This window comes from Maniola hyperantus, chromosome 6 (genome assembly GCF_902806685.2).
Source record: "Maniola hyperantus chromosome 6, iAphHyp1.2, whole genome shotgun sequence".
In the NCBI taxonomy this organism is placed as follows: domain Eukaryota; kingdom Metazoa; phylum Arthropoda; class Insecta; order Lepidoptera; family Nymphalidae; genus Maniola; species Maniola hyperantus.
Genome location: NC_048541.1, coordinates 2,705,162 through 2,723,563, shown reverse-complemented (window position 1 = coordinate 2,723,563; position 18,402 = coordinate 2,705,162). Strand labels below are relative to the sequence as shown.

Genomic DNA, 18,402 nt, shown 5'->3' with positions numbered 1-18,402 from the left:
ATGAAATAATAATAATTTTATTAAAAGTTTAATCGAGGTTTTATTTTAAGAATTCGCTTTAATGATCTCATTACTTAGATTTTATTACTACTAGGGGGTGAAATAGGGGTTTGAAATTTAATCCACACGGACGTAATCGCGATCATAAGCTAGTTTAATAGAAGTAGGACTTTCTCTGTTACATGATTCCATATAAATGGTAGACACAAATAAACTCAGTGAGATTGGTTGGCAACTCCTAGACCACTGAGTTTTTCGTCTCTGTCATTTGTATGACGTAACAGCGAGAGCCATAGTATACTAACTTCTCTCCGTGGATAGAGTATAGCGGTTGAGACGTTCGGCCTCCTAATCAGGCTCAAACTTTTGGAGTTGTCTGCGTTTTAAACAATTTAGTACTTGCTTTTACGGTGAAGGAAAACATCGTTAGAAAAGCGGTCTCTCTGGTGCTGTAAAATGTAAATGTTCATGGGCGGCGGAAATAATAAGTATAATAAATGCTGTTTTTCTGTTACAGTGGTAAACGGGTTATGCCTCCTGTTATACTATCTTTTAACCCATTAACTCAAAACAAATTGGTTATTCACTCAAGTTAGAACTCGAACATTGAATAACATAATAAGGAAGATGTTCCTCTAATTTCCTCGCGCCTGTGCGTTCACGCCTACTTACGCAAGAGATCATCTCGCTGGTAATGAGAAATAACCGCGAACACAGCGCGGGGAAATGAACACACTGTTTGTATAATATCTTCCGCGTGCTGAGCTGAGTTGGGGAGGCTATTTTAGAACCACACAAACAAAGTTTTACGAACTTTACATATAATTTATGGTAGTATTCTGGTACACAAACTCAGCTTTAGTTTTAAGTTTACGTAATTAAGTAGTTATTCACCATTACATGAATTATATAGTACAAATGAAACAAATTACCATTGGTGTTTTTTTAAAAATTTAAATGGCTTTGACCTTCTTCCTTAACCTATTGAATTTGTGCAACTAAGTATATTTAAGAAACTAAAATTAGAATGACTTTGGTTCAAACGTTAATTTTATTAATTTAATTTTAATTAATATTTTCATGGCTATATTTCATTCTTCTTCTTTGCCGCTACGCTCTTATGAGCGCGCAGCGGTTTTGGTCGTCACTGCAGTGCTGCGGCACGCTTAACAATGTGTCTTTACTCCTCTCTAATGGTTGCCCTCGTATGAGGGGATAGCCATCGTAGACCTCATTATTTGTTCTGCCCATTCAGGTACCTATATCTATCTGTATATTAAATATTTCATTATATTTAAGTAATTTCTACTCAACAATTTAAATTCAATTAACACCGTTTAGACCTAATATTAATTAACAGTAACTTAACTAAGAATACGGCAATTAATGTCACGTCTTGTTGGAACAGTAAACTCGGATCGAGTTGCAATTCCGTAAACACTGGTTTGTTGACCGAGCGTGTAATGTGCATACAACGGTTATTAATTCAGGCAAAAAGTAGGTGTGGACCGTGTACCAGTACATTGCGCAACCGGTTATCAGGCCGTTAGTGACGAAATGAGCTTTGTAATCCACCGATAACATCTCGACGACGACTGGTTGTGAGGGTTTCACCTCATAACTTCTGAAACTGAATGGACAGGCCGCCCACTGCACTGAGATTGCTGTGAATCTTAAGTCTTAACTGACACTTGGAAAGTTGGGGGTTGTCGCTGTCATAAAGGAAGATCCTAAACGGAAACTTGGTAGTATACGGGGCGCCAAAACTGAATCTCGCACCACCACCGGCAAAACTGACTCTTGCCCTTTAATAAGAGTGCGTTTCCACTGACGAGGAGCTAGGCGGAGTGGAGCGGAGCGGATTGTGAATTGGCCAATCACAGCGCTTGAAATTTCCACTCCGCATCAGTGGAAACTATGTGATTGGCCAAATACACGCACCATTCCGCCCAACTCCGCGTCAGTGGAAACGCACCTTAATTGATAGTAAACGAGTCGCAAGGAGCCGCTGAGCCAGCCGGTAGAGGTCAAACACGACTTTTTACATAAGTTTCCGGTAACAATCAGATTTGCGCAGGAGAGTTTTTGATCATAAGACCATGAGTGTTGAAATCAGATTGCTTTTAATTTTTACGTAGGTTTTCCGTGACTTACAAAATAGCTGTAATATTGATATCTACCTACTCATGACTTAGTGCTGTTAAATATACAAAAGTCTTAACTATATAATTTGGTTTCCGGAAATGAAACCGGACAATGGGACGATTAAGAAATGTCATCGGGCGTTGACTTAAAAATCTCTTCATCTGAGAACATCGGGCACAGAGTACTAATTAACGGCAAATGCCCTCTACTTAATACTTATTTAGTTCAGTTTGTTTTGAGTATCGGTCCTTTACACCGTATAGGTACCTACTTAACTGTTAATTTTTTGCTTGTGTTTTTTTTTTATCGGAGACTGTTCATTGGTTTTAACTGTAACTCACGAAATTTTGTAAGTCAGTACACTAAGAGGTTGAATTTTCAAAAATCCTTTCTTAGCGGATGCCATAATCGCTATCTGCATGCCAAATTTCAGCCCGATCCGTCCAGTAGATATTCTGTGCCAGTAGTTTGAGCTGTGCGTTGATAGATCAGTCAGTCACCTTTTCCTTTTATATATTTAGATTTTCTTCGTGGATAAAGTATAGAATATCATAGTTTAACTTGTCAAAATAATCAAAATTACTTATTGTAAATTGCGGATATGTTTTATGGAATGATCCGGCTTGAGAGAGACATACTGGACCTTGTAAGGGCCCGCACAGAACCTACTGTATACGATAAGGATCTGCATACCTATAAAGTGGTAGAAACGTGGCTGTTACTGGTTAAGCGGAGGACACACACGGACAAGATTGACGTTTGTTAAGAAGCTGTAGACAGAATTTTGACTTTATAATTTTATTGAATGTCTTTATATTATACTAGCTGATGCCCGCGAAGTCGTCCGCGTGGAATTAGGTTTTTAAAAATCCCATGGGAACTCTTTGATTTTCCGGGATAAAAAGTAGCCTATGTCACTCTGCAGGTCTTTATCTATACCCATGCAAAAAATCACGTCAATCCATTTCACCGTTGCGACGTGATTGAAGGACAAACCAACAAACCAATAAACCAACAAACCAACAAACCAACAAACAAACACACTTTCGCATTAATTATAGGGTACTGACTAGGTGATGCCCGTTCGCCCGCGTGTATATAGACATCTTACTAGTTAGGTTCTAGTAGAACTAGTACTGTGTTTTAAAAACTCACATAGTGTGCATTAAGCCTAAAGCTTCTAGTTTCGTGCGCTACCTCTATTACTCGCCTAATGGCGCCCTTAAAAGGCTAACCGAGAGGTTTCTGAGTATTGGACTAACGTTTCTTTTACCTCACTGTTCAATTTTGATATATCTAGGTACCTAAGCAAAGAATTACACCTTCCCACATAATTATTTTACCCCGCAGCATTATAATAGTGGGAACATAAGTCCATTTTACCCCACAGCATTTGCATATTGGGAACATAAGTCCATTTTACCCCCACCGTTAGAATTTTGGAAACAGAAGTCCATTTTACGCGCAGCTTTAAAATATTGGGATTAGAGTTCATTTTACCCCGCAGCATTAGAATATTGGGAACAGAAGTCCATTTTACGCCACAGAGTAAGAATATTGGGAACAGAAGCCCTTTTTACCCGGAGCATTAGAATATTGGGAAAAGAAGTCAATTTTACCCCGCAGCATTAGAATATTGGGAACAGAAGCACAGAATATTATCATAGTACTAACGACAGAAGTCCATTTTACCCGGAGCATTAGAATATTGGGGACAGAAGTCCATTTTACCCAGAGCATTAGAATATTGGGAACAGAATTCCGAGAATTCCATTTCGCCCCGCAGCATTAGAATATTGGGAACAGAATTCTATTTCACCCCGCAGCATTAGAATATTGGAAAGAGAGATCTATTCACTTTATGAGATTTTGTGATGAAACAAAATTCTAGTGTGAAGTTCCTTAATAAATGGTAAAGCTCATCCAAAACTTTCAATTAATATACAGTAAGTACCTATACGAAAGTAAAAATAAAAAAAAACAAATCGTTATTGCTGATAGGATAACGAATAAGCAATATCGAGTTTGATTTATTGAAAACTATTTTACCTTTTAGACTTTCATTGGTGTTAAAGGCCCGGCCCACGTTCAAAATCTGAAAGAAAAGAATAGCTATTAGAAAAAAAAACATTTATTTCAAATCTTAGGGCCAGCGCAGAGAGACGGAAAGAAGTGGTGTCGAGTCTTAACGCACATAAATCGGAAAAGTTAGAAGTGCGTGCCGGGTTTGACCTCCGATTTCCCGAATAGGAAGCCGACGTCAGACTATCACTGCTTCATATGACCCTTACGGCGGTCACGCACTCATCCGATCCGAGTCCGTGAAATACGTTCCGAAGTTGTCAAAGAACTATTTGTATGGTAGCTAACATTATGAAGTAGATATTTTTTATATCCGTATTGTCACAGATTCGGATCGGATGAGTACGTGATCGCTCTTCTGTGCTTATACTTTATCTATTATTAAATAACTTGATAATAATATACGCACGCAAACAAGTTAAACAGTGGTAATTTCAATCACTCCACTTACTACGGGCATGTAATTTTGCGTCCGAGGTTTGTCCGGGCCTGTCCGGGCACCGACAACAGTGTAAGCTGTCTACTGACAGCTGCATTTATCTATAATAGTGCTTTGATTCAATTTATGTATCAACTTCAATGTTTAATTGAATTACACGCTTTTAAGTTACAGATAGCAGCTAAGTAAGTTATAGATTTTGATTTATTATCAAATAAGTTCGGAATGCTTACAGCTTAAATCACATACCGAGTCGGATAACTTCCTAGTGCCCGCGACTTCGACCACGTCGATTTAGGTTTTTTTTTAAAATCCCGTGAAAAATCTTTGATTTTTTCCGGAGCCTATATAATATATATATAGTGTAGACTAGATGCTGCCAGCAATATCCTCTACTTGGAAAACTCGTGGGAACATTTTGATTTTCAGCTGGATAAAGCTTTGATCCCCAACCGTTCTAACCGTTTTTTCAAACTATGTGCCTTGCGCATTGCCACTTCAGCTTCGCAAGTCGCAACCCGTTGAGCTAAGTCGGTTACTGTGGTTCTCCTACGGATCTCCTCATTTCTGTATGACTATGTATGTGTATGGATTAGTTATAAAATATTCACATTAGAAACCTGGATGATATGCGATAATTTGGCGTCGATTCTGATGTCGTACTCTAAACTTTTAGAGTAGGTATGAGCTACATCTTTGTCTTTTAATATTGCTAAAAAAGGATAGAAAATGAATTTCAAATCAACGACTTTAAATTTTAGTTAAGTATTGATTTCAAACAACTAAAATTGTTTGTTTGTAATTAAAATTGTTGATTCTACAAAAAACACTAGGTATATAGGTATTAGGTATGCTCTAGACGGGCATCTAAAGTCACGATTTTTTTTAAATACCAATAAGTTTGTGCCTGTTCTTTTCTACAGTGTTAAAAAAAAGCTCGAATACTCTAAAATTTTGTTGCCATCAGAATCAGTACCAATGTTATTGTTTTATATTAAGTAGCTAATATTTTGTGGCAGTTGAAGCAGACCGTCCGTCGGGAGTCGTTCGACATCAGGCGCTCCATTTAATGAGGCCCGAAATCTCACGGGACTGCTTCCCTTCATTTTCAAATAATAAATTATTTTCGGCTGTACCAATACAGGCAGGCTGGGCTTACATGGTCACGTGACCCGAGAAATACAGGGTGTAACCAGAACGCTAGCAAAAACTTAGCGTTATTGTTCTACCTAAACAGAATCTAATACCAATATAACCATTTGGCTCATTTTGTAGTTTTATTGATTTAGTATTTTACAAACCCGCAATGCATAGCGTGCAAAACTCAGGTCAATGCCCCGCCTACGATGCGGCATTGACTGCGAGTGGCCTACTCACGGAACGTATGTTGACCTCTAGCGTCAGTCGGATGTTTTATTTGCAATATATCGTGAAATTTTACAAAATATAGGAATTTGTTTTCGCGTTTTTTTGTGATATTATTATCATATCACTGATGATCAGTACTATCACCTGTCTTCGTTTTTGCCAGCGTTCTGGTTACACCCTGTATACCCAGCGCGAGCGGTCTGTCTACTCTTAAAAGCTCTCTTTTACTTTAGAGAGATTTAACGCGATAAAAAGAGAGGCATTTTTTTTTTGAAAAACATGTTTAAATTACCCTGTCAATTTAAAGTTTCAGCCACAGGTTTCAACACTTTACACGTATCAGTAGGAAATCAGTTTCAATCCCAGAATCTCGTCGATTTCAGCGTAATAGGGTAAGTGCGTACTAAGTAGATATTAGGCGCAAGGCACACCGACGGAGGGGAGTGGTGGTGAGACGGGGGCTGAATGAATGAATGAATGAAATACGTTTTATTGTACACTATTATATAAAATAAAAACATAAGGAGGCTGCTGTTACTTACGGTTAAAATTATTTAAGGATTAGGTTGTGCTTTGATATGTACCTAAGTCAGTCAGGACTTTGAATTTTATATATTATACAGATTTAAAGCGCTCAAGCAACGTGTGGAGTCCAGCTCATAATATCCGTACAGTATGCGGTAGAAAATAATGTACATCGGCCTTTAGAATAACATTTCGGCTTCGTAGAGCGTTGTCTCTGTCACTCATACCTATGTGACGTTTTGTCGGTCTCACAGAGACAATGCTCTACAAATCAGGTAGACAGCAGTCTCCTTCTAGAAGTCGGTGTATATTATTGTCTGCTGTGTACTGTACATTAGTTGCCACTCGGCTGTGTCCTCTACACATCGCGCTGTGACTCTGCTCGCCGCGCCTCGGCTCCACTCGCCGCGTTCCGTCTGCGCTAGCCCTTATACTAATGGGAAATGCTTGTTCTCCTTACGTGGGTAATTAAGTTACGAGGAACGAATTAGGTTTCCAAGCCGAGTACGGCTTCTAATTAGAAATATGGGATGTGTGTGATCGAACCCCTTCTGGTAACAAGCAACTTAAAAGCTAAAGTACCATCTACAATTACTTTATAGTTTTTACGTTTTGTTAATCGGGGGCTTAACCTCTGACTTATATATTTGACGTTTTTTATAGCTATAGGTACAAAAAGTACGTACTGTGTAGTAGTTAATAGCTATACCTACTAGTTAAGCTTACACACTAGTCACTAACACACTTTTTTTTTGGGGTAGTGACAGAAAAAAATATGTTTTTTGCGATGTGCAACAAGGAGAAAATCAAAGGGAAAATGTGTTTTTTTTTAAAGACAATCAAAACGGAGCATCCTCAAGGTATACAGGGTGTAACCAGAACGCTGGCAAAAACGAAGACAGGTGATAGTACTGATGATTACTGATATGATACCACAAAAACGCGAAAAACAATATAAAAAATCCTATATATGAAATTTTGTACAACTTTACGATATATTGCAAATAAAACATCTGACTGACGCTAGAGGTCAACGAACGTTGCGTAATAGGTCACTCAGAGTCAATGCCACATCGTAGGCGAGGCGTCATTGACCCGAGTTTTGCACGCTACTTATACATTGCGGGTTTGAAAAATACTAAATCACTAAAACTACAAAATGAGGCAAATGGTTATTAGTATTGGATTGAGTTTAGCTAGTATATAACAATAACGCGGTACTCTGAAAAACATTCTTCGTAAAATTAATTATTTTCTACTAATACTGTTTGAAAGTTAAAACTCAATAAAATTAAGCACACTGAAAAGCATCGTCGAACACAAAAGCTTACTCGGTTAAATCGTTATTCCCTCTAAAGTATGCGACGGTAACAAAAAATAAATAAAACGCATTTCTCGGAACGAAACCATTGAAGAATGATAAATAATTTATAGACAAATAGGCTCTCCATATAAGGCTTTGTATGCAGCAAGTATTTACTCGCAGTGGGAATCGGGCGCGTTTAAGATTTTTTACATAATTTTACGGCTAAAAATAGCGTAATACTAGCCTCTACAGACAGGACCAACTACCACTCAAATCTCCATTTTACGTCGTCTGATTGTTGCCACAGACACCTAAAGCTGCTACAAATGCCTCTTTTGCGCCATTTTGTTTCAATCGCTAAAACAAGGGCAGTTTCTGGCAAGTTACAAGATAGTACTAATTTAGTTATCGGAAATTCAAGTGTCGCCATCTCCGTAGGGGATGAAGACTGACAGCTGAGTCTTCAGACGGCGATGCAATATTGCCCGTGTTCTATATTAATATTAATGAATCCATTATTGCAATATGTTACTCTCACCTTATATCCTGTAACTTGTGGGTGACCTGTGAGCTATCAGCTGAGGCCACTGTCCTCAACTGTAGATTGTGCTAGGCGTCACCATCTGTAATATTTAATTTCAGCTATGATTCACACTGAATCCGTTAAGTGCCTAAAGTTTATACATGTAGAAAGCACTATTGCTTTGCCTTGTTTACTTTACTGTCATAGGTACAATTGGTCCACTCTGAGGAGTGGACGAGCGATCTTTATTGCTTTTGTCTCAATGACCGGTGTCCAGACGTCAGTCTGGACCCACCTGTCATGTCACTGACTCCAGGGCTTAGTGTGTGAGCCACCACGGCTTTGCTACCTTACAGGTCAAATACCGCCCTCGCGGTACGGGGTTAACCGCACCGCCTGAGGCACCCTAACTGCCGGCAGTTGTCCAAAACGTTTGGTTGGACATGCCCACGCCTGTTGCGGCTGGGAAGTCATGATCCGCTCACACGGCACTGCACTACAGCAGTGCCGTTCCTATGTCTCATTATTATACTTTATAGAAGCTTAGGCAATACTATGTAAACCTGAGACACTTAGCTGATTCACATCTGCTTGGATGTCACTGCCCGTTGACCCAGTCCAGCACGTATCACTCACGTATATTACCACTAACAACGAACTACGATATGAAATTTGAGATATTAGGCGCGTTTGGCGGCCATATTACATACATGTCTAAACTTGAATTCTCTATGCTCAAAGAGAGACCAAAAACTACTCTAGACTAGAATACTCACCATAGAGTATCAGTGTTGCTATGTACAATATTTACATTCGCGGAAGTCGCGACACTCCCGCCGGGAATGATTGCTTACAACAAGGTAAGCAAATTGCGCGTCCATTCCCTTATCTTCTCAAGGGCTCGGACCGCTGCAACTCGCTTATGTCTAGTTTCTTCGGATCGTTCCTGTGTATCGTCATTCGTTGTCATCAAATATTTGTCCCTAACATCAGAATCATCTCTCAGCTCATTTACAACTCTATCCTTTTCAATGCTCTCAGTCTCTATGTTTGCTTCATTATTTGTAACATCTACCGCATTTTCTGTCTCATCTATGTTTTCACCTTGTCTCATTGTAAGGTCATTATCATTTAATGTTTCCTTTTGCATGTTCTCCGTTTCTATTGTAACGGCATCTGGTGAAATTACTAACTCCTTAGAAACTTCATCAGATAATTTTTGAATTTCAGAATATTGTTTTGCATCTTGAGGTATCGGTTCCCATTGGACACCGTCTTCTACTTCAAGCGGGTATAAGTGCGCAATAGAACGAGTAAATATAGTGTCTCCTACTTTCACTTGAGCCACTCTCGTTAAACCATCAGCACTCTTAACTAAAGAAACTATTTTTCCTACTTTCCAGCCTTCACGATTCTTATCTCCTTTCATCTGAACCAACTGGCCTTCTTTTGGAGTCAGCTTTGAAGTCATACGTGGTTGTTTGAGCGAGTGACTATATCTCTCGCGTAAACTCGGTAAGTAGCGATTACGAAACATTTCTTTAAATTCTTCTAGCAGTATACGAGCTCTTCTCCAGCCCTTGACTAAATTGGTCTTTGTCGATGTACCTTGCAATGGAATGTTATCTTGTGCTGTTTCCACACTGATACATCTGTCCATTTGTAGAAAATCCGCAGGTGTCAGAACATGTTCTAATTCTGAATCTACAGATGTCAATGGTCTTGTGTTTATTATTGCTTCTATTTCCTTAACTATTGTTGCGAGTTGATTATCCTTTAAAAGATGTTTTTGAAGTGATCTTCGCATGCAATGTTTTACGAGTCCTACGAGCCTTTCATAGAACCCTCCAAACCAAGGTGCGAGTTCAGGTATGAATCGCCATTTTATTTTATTTTCAATACAGTATGCGTTGGAAACTATATCCGCTATTAGTTTGAAATGTAATGCGTTATCTGATGTAATTAAGGTTGGTATTCCTCTGGTCGCAATCATTCGCCTCAAAGCGAGTAAACCCTCTTCAGCTGACAAATCTTCAACAACTTCTAAGTGTACCGCTCTAACTGCCAAACATGTTAATAAGCATATCCATCTTTTGCTCGTTCCTCTTTCTGTTTTAACTAACACTGGTCCGAGATAGTCAATTCCAGTAAATGTAAATGGTTTGCTATAATTTACTCTTTCATGTGGTAGTGCAGGTGTGGTTGGTGCTTTGAATGGTCCACCTCCATGTTTCACACAACGTGGACATTTTTCCAACTTCTTTCGAACTTCACGTTTACCTTGAGGTATCCAGTACTTCTGACGAATCAGGCTCAGAGTATGATTGACGCCCACATGATAGTTCTTTTCATGTGTTTTTGTGATAATTTTATTAGTGAAATCACATCCTCTGGGTATAAGTATGGGGTACCTTTTGTCGAAAGACCATTCCGCATATTGAAGTCTACCCTTACATCGTAAAATTCCATCAACATCCTTGAATAATCCCAAATTACGACTGAGACTTGTTTCTTTACCATTTACTTCTTCTTTGAAGTATTCAGTTTGTATTTTCTTAATTTCATTTATGGTGTTATCCAGACATTCACTCTCTACTTCTTGTTCTGTAGATGTGTTGTCTTGTATATTGTCATCTATAAAATCTTCCAATTCCATTACCTCTGGAAACTGTTTTTGAACCTCATTGGTGTTCATCTGATCTTCTAATTCCGTTTGTGGACAACCTTGCGTATCACTAGTCTTCGTTAGATCCTCCCCAACTAAAAAGGTATTGACACTGAATCTCCCTGACCAACTATCAGGTTTCTGAAGCAAAAAGTTTGGTCCATTCAACCATCTCTCCTGATCTTCCTTCGCGCTTGTTGGTCTGGTAGCAACATCAGCAGGATTCAGCTCTGACGGTACGTATCTGACGACTAAGTTTTTATTTTGTTTGATCTCATTGATCCTTCTGGCAACAAATGGTGTTAGTAATTTAGTTGAGTTAATCCAATCAATAACAATCTGACTGTCTGTCCATAATATTTGTTTAGTTATATTAAAATTAATGAATTTAAGAACATATTGTATTAATCGGCTTCCAATTAATACACCCAACAGCTCTAAACGAGGAATTTTTAGATTTTCTTGATCTTTTATCGGTACCAGCCTCGATTTTCCAATAACAAAACTTTTCTGATCATTTCCAACGATATAGACTACTGCTGCGTAGGCTCTTGTTGATGAGTCCGTGAAACAATGAATTTCAAAGTTATTACACTGGGAATTCTTCATATAGCATCTAGCTAAACTTATTTCCTTGACTCCTTCTAAGTCTTCTTGAATATCCTTCCATTTTTCAACGATATTCTTGGGTAATGGTGAATCCCATTTCATTTTCATCTTCCACAGGTCCTGCAGTAAGATTTTTGCAGCTAACAGAGTCGGGACTATAATTCCACATGGATCGAAATAAGACGCAACGCTTTTCAGAATACCTCTTTTGGTATTAGTATTGTTCGTGATTTTGTTTGTCCTCAATTGTAATGTATCATCCTTTATGTGCCAGCCTAGACCCAATACTTTTACTATCTCTTCTGGACAACCATCTGGAATTTGTTGCATGAAGTCTGTGGAATTTGAACTCCATTGTCTCAAATTCATTGAAATTTCTCGGAATGTCTCCTTTGAGTTTCTATATAAATCTTCGACTTCCTTTGCCGTATTGGCTCCAGTCACGACGTTGTCTACATAAATGTCATTTGCTAGTTTTCTAACACTTCTATTTTTAGCGTTCATCAGATGATGTTTGACTGTAGCATTTAATATAAATGGGCTTGATATTATTCCAAATGGAACACGAGTAAATCTGAGGTACAGAAGATTATCTTCTGTTACCGGTTTCTTAGTATCTTTTAACCATAGAAATCTTGTGGCATCTCTGTCCTGTTCTTTAAGTCCAATTTGTAGAAATGCTTTTTCAACATCAGCTGTTATTCCCACATTATAACATCTAAATTTAATTAGTAACCCCGTTAAATCTTCTAATAACAGTGGTCCACAATAAAGATATTGATTTAAACTTTTGTTATCTTTGGTCTTTGCTGACGCGTCGTATACGATTCTTAACGGTTTTCCAGGTGTCAAAACTCCATGAAATGGTATATAGTGTATTGGATGATCCTTTTCCTCTGTGTTTGGGACTTCTTCAATGATTTCATTTTTCAGTTGTTCTCTTAATGTTTGATCATACATTGTTAGAGTATCAGAGTCTGATCTTTTAACTAAACTTACTAGACGTCCGAACGCTAATCCAAAGTTAGATGGTAAGTCTGTTGGATAGTCGTTCCATGGCCAACTAATATAATATCTGTTATTTCTGTACTCAGTTGTGTCATTGAAGTGCTTGATAGCTTCTTCATCGCGACTTAATTTTGGTGAATCAGTGATTCCTATAGACTCTAAATCCCATAAACGTTTCAAGTCTCCATTATCTAGTGGTGGATCTGGTTGATTCAGTCTGACTTCACATGAAGATTGACAATATGTCAATACTGACAGTTGTTCAACTGTGTTGTTATTCTCTGAAATTTTACCCGAGAGCATCCATCCGAATTCCGATTCGACGAGGTATAAGTCTTCTCCAATACGAACTTTCTTCGTTGACATAATCGTGTAATAGTAATCATTTCCTAGTAAAATGTCTACTCTGTCTGACAATGTTCCATCGTCTGCTAAGATGTAATCTTCCTTGATCTTGCAGTCAAGTAGTTCTTTATCTGGATGTGGAACTCCATGAGATATTGAAGGTACTACGTTAGCACATACAGTCCTAATCGCTTTATTCTGTGTAACTAACTTTATTTTAACTAGTGGACTTTCTATTTCCTTGGGCTTCTGTGCTCCAAACGTAAATATTGAAAGATTGTTTTGTTCTTCAGCTTGAAGATTTAAATCCTTGGCAATCCTTTCAGTGATATAGCTCCTTTGACTACCACAATCCATTAGAATTCGACAGATCCTTGTATTATTACCATATCCTTGGACTTCAACTACAGCAGTCTGCAATAAAGTAGATCCCTTTCTGCTTATGTGCATTACACTAGTGCTGGTTGATCCCTTCTGTTCCTGGTTTTGTTGAAATTTACTAGGACATAACGATCGGTGATGAGATCCTTGTTTCTCACAGAATTCACATTTCCTTCTTTTTACTGGGCATGTACGCATTATGTGTCCTATTTTAAAACAAATAAAACATCTACCTCTCAGTTTCGCTTTCCTTTCTTCAATGGTCCTTGCTTTGGTACAATCTTTATTGTTATGGTGTTCCCCACAGAAAATACATGACCATCTTCTTCTTTTTTCTTTATTAAATTTGCCATAACCATTTCTCTCTGGTTCAAATCTTCTTTTAGTTGGTAAGGTTTTTTCCCTCTGATTCCTATTGTTCCATCTAGGTTTAAAATTGTTCCAATGGCCTTTATTATATTTAAATTCATTAGTATTATTCATTTTAGAAGAATGTCCTTTATTTTGAAGAGTTGTTTCTTTTACGTGTAAAGTTTCCACAGTATATTGTGGAGCACCTTCCATGGTATTTTCTTGAGTTATCATCCGTGCTTCCTCTTTAACCGAGATCACTCTTGAGAGTTGTTTCAATATATCTTCGACTGACTCTGTCCGGTCAGAGTCCAATCTTATTTTCATCTCGTAGATAATCTCCGTTGGAAACTTTTCCAGAATGAGAAATCGCATTTGATTGGAATTTGTATTTTCTCCCATAGATTGTAGTACTCGGAGATGTCGTTCTATATCATCCAAAGTTCCTTTGCAATCTTCCATCTTTTCAGCTCGCTTAACTTTCTTTAAAGCGTTATGATGCGCGTATATAATTTCATTTTCTTTACCATATCTGGCCTTTAAAGTATCGACCGCTATCTGATAATTTCGGTTTGTTGTATCGAGTCCATCTATAAGTCGAGCAGCATCTCCTTTGAGAGAACTCTTGAGATAAAGCAGCTTGTCGACATCGTTCAGTTTTCTCCGGTTCATGTTTGATGTGAACTGGTCCCAAAATTGGTGCCATTCGAGCAAATTACCACTAAATTCTGGTAAATGCAAATCTGGTAGTTTGCTGTATGATGAATAGTCACTTTGCTGAGGTACCATCGCTGGCTTCTCACTCCTCATGGCTAATCTTGCCTCTAACTCTGCTAAATTTTCTTCACCTCGAAGTTGGTCGTTAGTCAAATCTGATATCTCGTCTGGATTGGGATCGTTACAGATTTTGAAATAATTATATAATTCTGTGGTGAATCGGGACAAAATTGCTTTCAATTTAGACCTCACAATCCTTGCTGATTCTAAGTTTTCATCATTTTCATGAAGAGTCTGACATAAATTGAGAGCTTGATCCGAGAGAGATTTCACTTCTTTGACAAATGTGGACAAACGACTTAAAAGTATTTCTTCCATTTTGAGGTTAAATATTCTGGAAATACAATTTAGACTAGGTATGACAACCTACAATAACTATAGGTATATAATAACCTATCATCAGGTATATCCACTTACTCACATTTTAAATAAGTCATATTTTATATTTTTTATTTATTTTATATCTAATTAGAACGGCAGTGCCACTTACACTAACTGGAATAAGCCACTCATATAAGCCACACGACATTCAACCTTATGCCAACAGCACAAGTACTTTGAAAAGTAAAAATATTTCTCTTACATAAGCTACACAAAATTCTACTCTTTGTCAATGGCAAAGTACCTTGTCAGGTAAGATAGTTTAAAACTTTAATTATAGTAGTTGTTACTATTAACTTAATTTATTAATAAAGAATTAAGTTATTTCCATATTATTATCGAAGGTTAAAACAACAAGTACATTATTTTTTGTCACAACATTTAAGATTTATAAGTACCATTCATGTAGGTATGTATCATCACCATCAAATTATAATCAAAACAATGAAAAACAAAATGTAGAATTATTTTAAGAATTTGCTATTAATAATTCATGCCATTTGTACACCATATAACATTAAACTTTATTTTAAATCATTTTGGAAAATGTTACTTTTGAAATATTGATTTACTTGTTGCATGGAATCTGAGAGCAATAATAATAAACAATATTTGTCATTGTTTAGTATTTAAAATCATTCATGAACATTGTGTCTATAAAGTTATAAACATAAAACTTCAAATAAATTCTACAAGTTAACTTGAAACTATTTTTCAAATCAGGTAAAATTGTTCTTGGAAACATCTCATAAAGATAATAAAATTTTGGAATTATCTAACTTTGGTAAATAAAGTATGTATACACCTACATACAAACAATTATTCTTCCAGTATTGTGGATCAAGTTATAATTCTGGATATTATCTTACACATGGATAATTAGGTTTAGCACAGATAGCCTACCACGCTAGAGTATATGTACTTGGAATTCTCGTTTGAAAGTACTACTGTTCCTATAATTATAATATATCCAAAACATACCTTATACTAATTTTGGTAAGTACTTAGGAGTAAAATACTAATCGTGTCCTCCTGTGGTTGCCTAAAACAAGTATATGTTCACATTTAATTACACTAATAAGGTGACTTGGAAATTTGTGGCGTGTCTTACAAAGAAAATTCCGGTGTGTCCGAATTCAAATATGTAACCGATCATCTCGCTAACTTGCTCGAATCTAGTCAACGATTGAAATGAGTTAAGGTCTATTAACACTCAACAGTAGGTTTCTTCATTAAGTAATTAAATTTCTGTTAAATATCAAAGCAACTCATGTACTAATGATCTTGTATGAAAATTTTCTTAAGTAGTTTAACTCTTTGATTTGACCGTGCAAATAAACCTTTCGTCACAAAACTCGAAACGAATAGCGTATTCACATTATCAAACGATAGAAATATAATGGTCCTCTTACGAAGTACAAAACGAAAGTGCTTACCTGTTTATTTATCTTTATTCCACACTTATTCAGCGTTTTATGGTTTTACTAAAGAACTTGCGTCGTTTAGTTAATAAGTAAAAATAAAAAATGGCCGATATCAGGCACGGAGACGGAGTTGAACTTGAAATAGTGTATTTACGCGGCAAGTTTGAAACCTGATACTTAACCCTTTTATCTTTAAGTACGGATCCCGAAAGTTATCTTAAAATTAGTCTTATAATTAATCCTTTTTATTAAACTAAATAACTTATATATTTAAACGGTTTTCCACATTAATTAGTAATAACTAAAAAGATGCTAAAAAGCCTATCGTCACTATACTCTACTGATCGCTATATATTGGTGTACTCTATGACCATAGATCACTATATTAATTACATAGATTAATTAGTAGTCCATGTTCTATGAATAAAGCTTAGCGTACATCAAACATTCTTAGACCTACCTAAGACGCCATTTTCTAAATTTCACGTCCGGTTCAACCAATTGATAGCTCAATCAATCAACTTTCATTTATCTAAAAATTGCATTAAAATGATTTTGCATTCATAATTACCCGTATAAAATATTCCCATCATAATATTATTACGTGACCAATCTCAATTTTAAACGAAAATAGCTCATTTTACTATGAAACAGTTATAACTTGACGATATTAATTTCGTCAGTGAATGATAGATGGCGTTGAGAGTAACAACTTGCAATTTTTCAATAAATTATAATAATTTGGATTCTTAAAATTGGCAAATATTTGATTTGTAATTATCCCAGCATCTCCACCATGTCGCCATCTCCGTAGGGGATGAAGACTGACAGCTGAGTCTTCAGACGGCGATGCAATATTGCCCGTGTTCTATATTAATATTAATGAATCCATTATTGCAATATGTTACTCTCACCTTATATCCTGTAACTTGTGGGTGACCTGTGAGCTATCAGCTGAGGCCACTGTCCTCAACTGTAGATTGTGCTAGGCGTCACCATCTGTAATATTTAATTTCAGCTATGATTCACACTGAATCCGTTAAGTGCCTAAAGTTTATACATGTAGAAAGCACTATTGCTTTGCCTTGTTTACTTTACTGTCATAGGTACAATTGGTCCACTCTGAGGAGTGGACGAGCGATCTTTATTGCTTTTGTCTCAATGACCGGTGTCCAGACGTCAGTCTGGACCCACCTGTCATGTCACTGACTCCAGGGCTTAGTGTGTGAGCCACCACGGCTTTGCTACCTTACAGGTCAAATACCGCCCTCGCGGTACGGGGTTAACCGCACCGCCTGAGGCACCCTAACTGCCGGCAGTTGTCCAAAACGTTTGGTTGGACATGCCCACGCCTGTTGCGGCTGGGAAGTCATGATCCGCTCACACGGCACTGCACTACAGCAGTGCCGTTCCTATGTCTCATTATTATACTTTATAGAAGCTTAGGCAATACTATGTAAACCTGAGACACTTAGCTGATTCACATCTGCTTGGATGTCACTGCCCGTTGACCCAGTCCAGCACGTATCACTCACGTATATTACCACTAACAACGAACTACGATATGAAATTTGAGATATTAGGCGCGTTTGGCGGCCATATTACATACATGTCTAAACTTGAATTCTCTATGCTCAAAGAGAGACCAAAAACTACTCTAGACTAGAATACTCACCATAGAGTATCAGTGTTGCTATGTACAATATTTACATTCGCGGAAGTCGCGACATCAAGGGTGATTCGTTGCAACATTCTCAAAAGCTCAAAAATGCGGTAGGTACGGCCCGTACAGGGTATATTGGTGCCAATATCATCAGGAGTCAGGAGCAACTTCGCAACGTCAATCTAATTACCTAATAATTATATTAGATGATTATTAGAAATTTATTAAATATAGGTACATTAATTATGACTAATTTCTGTTCTACACAATTTCTAAATTAAACTAAAATAACAATTCTTTTGTAATGCTCCTTGCCCTCTTGAAAAGGATAGCACTAAGTTTAGAACAGCTGTTAATTTAGTTTAGTTGCATTAGTACAATTACGATATTACCCTGATAAGGGTTTTTTT

The 18,402-nt window shown here is 37.2% G+C and overlaps 3 protein-coding genes across 3 annotated transcripts in view; all 3 read right to left on the bottom strand.

Moving 5' to 3' along the window:
- Prosap (prosap) overlaps positions 1 to 18,402 on the bottom strand; it is a 253,358-nt gene that overhangs the window by 202,095 nt on the left and 32,861 nt on the right. Inside the window, exon 2 of the mRNA XM_069499234.1 lies at positions 4,195 to 4,240. The gene's annotated coding sequence lies outside the window, so the exon portion shown is untranslated. The remainder of the gene's footprint in view (positions 1 to 4,194; positions 4,241 to 18,402) is intronic.
- LOC117983174 (uncharacterized) lies at positions 8,297 to 12,138 on the bottom strand. Its single transcript, XM_034969652.2, has 2 exons — positions 9,165 to 12,138; positions 8,297 to 8,488 (listed from the first exon to the last, which is right to left on the bottom strand). The coding sequence occupies exon 1, from the start codon at positions 12,029 to 12,031 to the stop codon at positions 9,239 to 9,241; it is 2,793 nt and encodes a 930-aa protein (XP_034825543.2). The 5' UTR covers positions 12,032 to 12,138; the 3' UTR covers positions 8,297 to 8,488; positions 9,165 to 9,238.
- LOC138402481 (uncharacterized) lies at positions 12,166 to 13,594 on the bottom strand. The gene is made up of 2 exons (XM_069499178.1): positions 12,266 to 13,594; positions 12,166 to 12,180 (listed from the first exon to the last, which is right to left on the bottom strand). The coding sequence occupies exons 1-2, from the start codon at positions 13,592 to 13,594 to the stop codon at positions 12,166 to 12,168; spliced, it is 1,344 nt and encodes a 447-aa protein (XP_069355279.1).

Bases quoted from the DNA above. Each gene is read 5' to 3' on its own strand.
- LOC117983174 (XM_034969652.2), bottom strand. From the start codon at position 12,031: ATGAATTTGAGACAATGGAGTTCAAATTCCACAGACTTCATGCAACAA.
- LOC138402481 (XM_069499178.1), bottom strand. From the start codon at position 13,594: ATGCGTACATGCCCAGTAAAAAGAAGGAAATGTGAATTCTGTGAGAAA.